At 37.4% G+C, this 7,761-nt stretch overlaps 1 protein-coding gene across 2 annotated transcripts; it reads right to left on the bottom strand.

Moving 5' to 3' along the window:
• Positions 1–498: 498 nt before the first annotated feature.
• Positions 499–7,283, bottom strand: LOC110103424 (2-succinylbenzoate--CoA ligase, chloroplastic/peroxisomal). Of its 2 annotated transcripts, none has more exons than XM_028698176.1 (10): positions 6,980–7,283; positions 6,816–6,888; positions 5,347–5,521; positions 5,148–5,273; positions 4,895–4,992; positions 4,536–4,729; positions 4,298–4,425; positions 1,566–1,963; positions 1,256–1,464; positions 499–776 (listed from the first exon to the last, which is right to left on the bottom strand). In XM_028698176.1, exons 1-10 carry the CDS (start codon positions 7,177–7,179, stop codon positions 647–649), a joined length of 1,731 nt encoding a protein of 576 aa, XP_028554009.1. In that variant the 5' UTR covers positions 7,180–7,283; the 3' UTR covers positions 499–646. The 2 variants fall into 2 exon arrangements, with proteins under 2 accessions (XP_028554009.1, XP_020687797.1); XM_020832138.2 differs by having other exon boundaries at positions 500–776; positions 5,148–5,246; positions 6,980–7,282.
• Positions 7,284–7,761: the final 478 nt, after the last annotated feature.

Below are 7,761 nucleotides of genomic sequence, written 5' to 3' on the forward strand. Positions count from 1 at the left end.
ATTTGTAAAGCAAATAAACTTGCATGGTGAACTTCACTCCCCAAAATAGCAATAATAAAAAAAAAAAATTCATATAAAAAGTGCTCCTTACATCTAATTTACAACAAATCAAAGATCCTTAGAGCTAAAAATTTATATAAAAAATAATTAGGAAGGCTTTTTTACTGGGTCTAAATCAACTTTTTAATAAAAAAAATCTTAAACTAAAATATTTTATACTATAAAGCTGCTTTAAGAAAATCATCCCAAATGAGGTCTTAGACTTTATTTTAGGTGGCTTTCTTAATGCTTTCTAAAATAACTTTTTAATAAAAAAATTAGCTTAAATATTTTTTGTACTACAAAACAGCTTTAGAAAATATTAAAAAAGCAAGCCTTAGGCTTCGTTTGGGATGGCTTTCTTATTACTTTTTAAAACATTTTTGTAGTACAAAAATTAAAAAAGTTATACTATAAAGTGGATTTAGGATACAGTAAGAAAGCCATCCCAAACAAAGCCTTAGACTTCGTTTGGGACGGCTTTCTTCCTGTTTCTTAAAACGGCTTTCTAGTACAAAAATTAAATTTTTGTACTAAAAAGCCGCTTTACTAAACGATAAGAAAGCCATCCCAAAAGAAGCCTTAATAAATCCAATACAATGCTATGTCATAAGCTACTGTTTGGGATTCGCATGTAGGACATCACCTCCTTTTTAACATCATCTCTTCTCAGCTTTCCACTGGCAGTTAATGGAAATGGCTTTCTCCACGGCATGAAGACTTTGGGTATCTTGAACCTGCAGTAGCAGATACACATAAGATGGAAATCATATAATATTTTTACAGCAGGACTAGGGATAGAAAAATTCTCAGATGGTAGAAAAAAGAGAGATCAAACCATAAAAATTAGCATCTTTAACCCTTTCTTTATCTGCATATTGAGAGCTCTAGGGGGTGGGCCTCAAGCGGGAAATTATTGGGTTCGGACACCGGACGACGTCCAGAGCCCAATGAAAATGCGCCACATCACTCCCTACTCAGTACTGAGCGGTACCGAGCTCGGTACTGTGAAGTACCGAACTCAGTACTTCACAGTACCAAGCTCAGTATTACTCGGTACTGTGAAGTACCGTACGGTAAGCTGTCCGGTGTCCGAACCCAATAATTTCCCGCCTGTAGCAGTGATGAGGTTGCCACCATTAAGATTTGCAGGTAATGTGCTCTAGTCAAGGAAACAGCTATCACACAGATTAATACTGAGAAGGAAGAAGATTACCGGGTTAGATTTTTTTGCCGACAAAAATTCTTCATTATCTCGCTCGATAGCTGGTTTGTCCCCAAAGAATTCCTGGTTTTTTCATCAATCCATATCCAGTCCTCCTCCATTGAAACACAAGCAACAACCTTTTCTGTGAGGTGAATATCTGGAATGCCAAAAACAACAGCACCAGCAACTCCCATGAGCTGACAAAGAACAGCTTCCACCTAAATCAATAGCAAATTTCACAACCAGGGATGAATAATTAAGAACAAAGAAGAAACCATTAAAGAGTATAGAAATGTGAAATTTCTGTTGCTTGTATTACCTCCTCAGGATATATATTTTCTCCTCCACTTTTAATTAGATCCTTTGTTCGCCCAACCAACCATAAATTTCCATGACTATCAAGCCACCCTTTATCTCCTGTGTCAAGCCAAGAACTGTTACCAGAATTGCAAGTTTTGGCAGCTTGATCCCAGTAACCAACCATCACATGCGAGCCTCTTGTTAGGATGCTCCCAATCAAAGGTGAACCAGAACTAGTGGGATCACAGCTTATCTTCAACTCTATGTGTGGAGCTGGTTTACCAACACAAACTCTACCATGTAGTTGGAGTGCGTCGGTGTTTAATTTGTCATAACTTGAAAGGCTTTTCCTCGGCTTTTGTGACATCGGATCATATACTGGCATGAAAGTGAGAGAAGAGCATGCCTCTGTCATACCTAATCAGACAAAGCCAGAAGATAATGTAGATCAGACATATATCATTAGTTAATAACACAAGAGGGATGTGCCATATAAAGATTAACCAATTAAACAAACATTCCAAACTCCTACCAATACAATGTGAACAATTCAAATGTATTTTGATTATAGAGGACAGTTTTCAATTAGAAAGCTTGAAGGATATCATAAATACCTCTAACAAAAGGTAAAATGTGAAATGAGTGAATAATGAGGGAGTACACTTCAAAATATTTTCAACAGGCCAAATAAAGATTATCCTATTAAATGCGCATTCCAAACTCCTACCAATACAGTTTGAATATCTCAAATGCAATCACGGGGTGGAATTCTATGAGAAAGTTTCAGGGATATTTTACTTCCACAACACAATTATAATTCAAATAATATAATTCTTCTTGAAAATAAATTGGATTTAAACAAGCTTTCTGCTAAAAAATCTCAAAAAAAGGAAGCTATTCAGTTCTAGCGAATGCTAATAAATTCCTGTAAGGTTTCATTCGTTTGCCTAACTTATAAATCATCTTTTGAAAAATGATGATGTTTGTAAATCCATCATTTGGTTGAGCTGTTAAACACCAATATTGATTTAAAATTTCATTAGCCTTCTAAAAACTCCCTAAAAATGATGATTTCATCTCAAGAAAATGAAATTAACATTTTCTAAAATATATTTTCTATTTATAAGTGTTGTGTCCTAGAATATTCGCGGCAATGGAGAAATATAAAGTTTAAATTCTTAGCTTTATACGAAGATCCAACATACAGACAGATAAACAATTGGGGTGTAGTGTTCATAAGAGACCAGATTTTTTACGTGGAAAACCCTGAAAAAAAAGAAAACCACGGGGCCTAGCCCAGTTTGAATGGATCCACTAGTATTGATGGTTAATTACAAATAATATTCCTCCTCAGAAGAGGATGTCGGCTTAATGAAGTAAATATATATTGTATATAGTTTGTTACATGGTAGTTGTTCTTAAAAGAGAGTTAATATGTTTGTTTGGTCAACAGGATTATAGTCGGCGAGCGATGTTGGTCGAAAGGACCATAATCACACGATGGAGGTCAAAGAGACCGTAGTCGACAGGCAAAGGAGGTCAAAAGACCGTAGTAGGATAAATGTGGTCGGAAGGACGTAGTTGGACGACGGAGGTCAGAAAGATCATAGTCGGATTATGGAGGTCGGAAGGACCGTAGTTGGGCAACGGAGGTCTGAAGGATTGTAGTTGACGGGCGACGATGGTTAGAAAGACTGTTGTCAGGCTGCGGAGGTCAAAAGGATTGTAGTCGACGGGCGATGATGCCCAGAAAGATTGTTGTCTAGCAACGGAGGTAAAAAAAAGGATCATAGTCGGCGTGCGATGGTGGTTAGAAAGACCGTTGTCTAAAGATGGAGGTCAGTATGACCATATTCGACAGGCGACGGTGGTTAGAAAGATCGTACTCGGGCGATGGAGGTTGAAAAGACCTTAGTTGGACGATGGTAGTTGGGAGAAAATTCGATTACAATTGGTGGGTCCGACAACAGTTGGAGGCCGCGCGAAAGTCCGGCCATAGTTGGTGGTCGAAAAAATCTGGCGACACTTGATGGCCGGACGAAAGTCCAACAATAGCCGATGGTCGGGCGATGGTCGAGGTGGAGCTTGGTGGCAAGAGAGATCACATATTTCTCTTCCTCTTCTCTCTTCTTTCCTTCCTCCTCTTCGTCCTTGCTTGGTCCCCCTTTCATGTGAAGAATGAGAGGTTATTTATAGTTTTTGGGGAATGGCATGGCCAGTAAATAGGGAAAAGATTAAGAGCAAGTTGTAAGTGTTTTGAATGGACGGCGGATATCGACTCCCTTGATCGTGAACTATTTATCGAGTATTTCAGTAACTTAATGACATCAAAATTCAGCGATCTTGGGCTTCTTGGATTCATCTCATCAAGCCACTCGATTCAACTATAAGCATGTTACATTTGAAAATCATTTAGTCATCCAATTTATGGTTTGAATCTTCTAAATGTGCTACGGGTCTTCAAGTTGGTCCCATTCGGGCTCGGATTGGGTCAAATTTTTAGTGGTTGGGTTTGTCTTTTCAAGATGTTCAATTTGACTATAAGTTTGCTGAAATTGGATTCGGATGGTCCCGGATTTAATTTCGTAAAATTTCCAACTCAATTTTTCCTCGATATACGTGCCCGATCATGATTAATTTTTGATAATATATCAATAAGCAACCAAATTAGACATATCAAAAAAATAAAATGTAAAACAAAAAAAAGGGAGAGAAGAATGTGCACCAAGTGAACTAGGAAGATTAACATACCATAAGCTGATATAATCTTGGCATTAGGGAACATATCGATGGCGTCTTTGACAAGGTTAGTTGATAGACTACCTGCTCCATTAAGAATCTTCTTTACTGTTTCTCCACCATTCCATTTATGTGATTGCCTGCCATGGACATCTTCACAATCTTCATTAATGCAATAAAGAACCAAAAGCAATAACATAATTAACAGGTATTTTGTTAGCTTAATAGTTTCCATAGAAGCACGGGTAACCTGGAGAAGGAAATTAGATCAGCCATCATTGCTGGAACAGTGATTAGAGAAGTAACATGATTCTGTTCAACAGCAGAAGAAACTAATTTTGCATCAAACTTTGGAATGAAAACATGACAAGCACCAACCATTAGCATGGCTATACAAGAAGATATTGCACCAATATGGCACATAGGGCATGAGTGAAGATATACCTGCAAGTCAAGATCTATTTCAGTAACAGAAAGTAACCACTTTAAAAAATTAAAATCAGAAAGCAACATTAGAAAGCTAGAAGCTAATTAATTTTGATAATTCTTAATGAAAATAGAGTACTTGAGTAAGACGCTGGCATAGTTTCTCTTTAAATGATGACTTACATCATCCTCGCCATAACCAACAATGGTAATTTTTGCTAGAGACTGGATTACTAATGCTTCATGGCGAATAGCAACTCCCTTGGGCTTTCCTGTGCTTCCTAAGGAAAACATAAAGTTTGAAATATTAAAGTTGGAGAGGCTTCACCAGTTCTCTTGAAGAAGATGAGCATCTAAGCATAAAGTTCGGTATTTCACATATTTTAGGAGAGATATATGTCAATATCTGAAAGGCAATCATAATGATGAGCCACACCTGACGTGAAGCAGATTAAAGCAATGCCACCAGTCGCACAAACAGGATTAATGAATTGGGTACCATGTGAAGCTTTTCTAATGGAATCCATAGCTAGAACTGCAATAAAAGAGATGCTCATATGCCCTTAATCCAGATAAGTAAAATCTATAAATGAACCCATGTTGAACTGACTTCAATATGGTTTTGAATAGCTTACAATTTGCACTCATGGAGAGGCTGGAAGGGGTAATGCATCCAATAAGAGCATGGAGCCTAAGAGACTGCACGACGCTGATGTTGGTAAGTTGTAGAGCCCATGAACTGCAGCTCTCATCAACCACCAAAATCACAGGTTTCACAACCTCCAGGGCTGATTTTGCCTCCTCCAAGCTCTGCAATACAATGGAGCAGCATTTATTTCTTAATGCATGCTTTGTTTTAGAGGATGTCAGTTTCTTGAAGATCTCTATTTCTATCAAATTGTACATTTGCCATCAACTATATACTCGAAAAAGGCGACCAAATATTTTTCCCAACCCAAAAAATTGGGAGCTAGTTGGGGTAAGCTCAACTTAGAACTACACAATGAACACATATCGGCCATCTTGCCCATCTTTTCTTAACAACTATAAAGCTGACCTCAACTAAGTGAGAACCCAGCCCACCTTAGCCACCCATTAAACTGGTCTTTGCCTTAGACTTATAGAGCGGACAAAGATCACCATAATGAACTGAATTTGTATGCATATCCAAGTCAACTATTATATTAAAGATGGAGCAGCATTTATTTCTTAATGCATGCTTTGTTTTAGAGGATGTCAGTTTCTTGAAGATCTCTATTTCTATCAAATTGTACATTTGCCATCAACTATATACTCGAAAAAGGCGACCAAATATTTTTCCCAACCCAAAAAATTGGGAGCTAGTTGGGGTAAGCTCAACTTAGGACAACACAATGAACACATGGGCCATCTTTCCCATCTTTGCTTAACAACTACAAAGCTGACCTCAACTAAGCGAGAACCCAGCCCACCTTAGCCACCCATTAAACTGGTCTCTGCCTGAGACTTATAGAGCGGACAAACATCACCATAATGGACTGAATTTGTATGCATATCCAAGTCAACTATTATATTAAAGCCTCTGTTTGGTTTATGGGAACTTATTGGTTTAGTTGTGGTAAAAATAGTTAAAAATATAATGTCATACATGTTTGGTTTGAAGAAAAACTACTAGGAAAAAAAGGACTTAACAAAAAATGGTAACTTTTTCTTTAATTCCTATTATAATCTATATATAAATAAGAAAATTTAAATTCAAAAAATAATATTAAATAAATAAGAAACAATAAAATTGTTATATAATTAGGCATCCAAGTGGCCTACATCCATACCTAATTCCCACTCATATACTACTCGACTTGAAACTACAAGTTCAACTCCATCACTCCCATGAGGTGGAGAAACCTTTATTGAATCTCGCTTAAAGGATAGAGCACCAACTACTTGTTCAAGTGCAAGCTTATCTCACAAAATGAATTGCGTTACACAAAACTCCACCAAATTTCACTTAAATATTTTAAATCCCCTTCCCAAAGCTTCCCAGCGGATGGCAAAGGCTCTAGCTCTTTAGCGACCCTGGTAGAACAAATGATATTAAAAGCATGGTACAAGGAAGCTAGGTTACCCAGCGGTAGTTCAAAGGAGCAATAATGCCTCCCACATATGTGACGGCCAGCATCCACTCCAAGTACCAATCGCTGAAATCCACCAAAATATAAAATACAAAGAAAACACCAAACTAAATCCATCAGCAACCTTCTTTTTTATAAACTGGGGGAGGAAATAGACCTGTTGAAGCCAGCAATGGCGACTACTTCCCCTCGCTTGAGAAGACCTGACTCCAATAGTCCGCAAGCCAGACTGAGTACTCCGTCCACAAACTCACCGCCAGTGCGGCGGCGGCCGCCGGAGATGGTCACCAGACAGTCGCGCCTGCATTGAAGCAGGCGGCTAAGGAAATGGCAGATGTGGCCTTGAGAGTACGACATTGCCTTTCCCAAAGCTGCGCATAAGCGAGAGTGAACGCGCGAGCTAAATGATAAGCCTCTCAGCTCGCGGCAACGTAATCCGACATTGCCTCGCTGGCGGATTAAGTAAATTACCTTCCTTAAATAGCTAACGCTTAACATTTTATATTTATTTATAAGATATTTAAGTGTTTTAATCACTCAAAATACATTAATAAAAAATAATATTTTATTTTGAAAACAAATATTAATAATATTTTGATATAATATATTTCAGAATATAAATTTTATTTTATTTTTTTAATTTGTATTTTGAATAGGAATAAATCCAAGATAAAAAATATTAGCTATTTAAGGAAGGTTATTTACTTAATCCAAGGTTCCGCCCCTGCATTAAAGAGAAGCATAATAATAAATTAAGTATTGCAAAGATGAGCGTTCTAAGCTCAAGTGGATGAGTAACTTTACATTTAGAAAAAGGATACAAAACACATGAAAAAGATCGAAGTGGCTCCAATAAAAGATAAGATTATAGAGAGTTGCCTCCTATAGTTTAATCACATAAAACAATCATCTTCCAATGACCCAATTAGGAGAATAAAT

The sequence above is a fragment of the Dendrobium catenatum genome, unplaced genomic scaffold, assembly GCF_001605985.2.
Source record: "Dendrobium catenatum unplaced genomic scaffold, ASM160598v2 fragScaff_scaffold_1056, whole genome shotgun sequence".
Lineage (NCBI taxonomy): Eukaryota > Viridiplantae > Streptophyta > Magnoliopsida > Asparagales > Orchidaceae > Dendrobium > Dendrobium catenatum.

Bases quoted from the DNA above. Each gene is read 5' to 3' on its own strand.
- LOC110103424 (XM_028698176.1), bottom strand. From the start codon at position 7,179: ATGTCGTACTCTCAAGGCCACATCTGCCATTTCCTTAGCCGCCTGCTT. The intron at 5,522-6,815 runs GTAACCTAGCTT...ATTGTATTGCAG, and splicing joins CTCCTTTGAACTACCGCTGG to AGCTTGGAGGAGGCAAAATC. The intron at 1,964-4,297 runs GTATGTTAATCT...TTGTCTGATTAG, and splicing joins CAAGATTATATCAGCTTATG to GTATGACAGAGGCATGCTCT.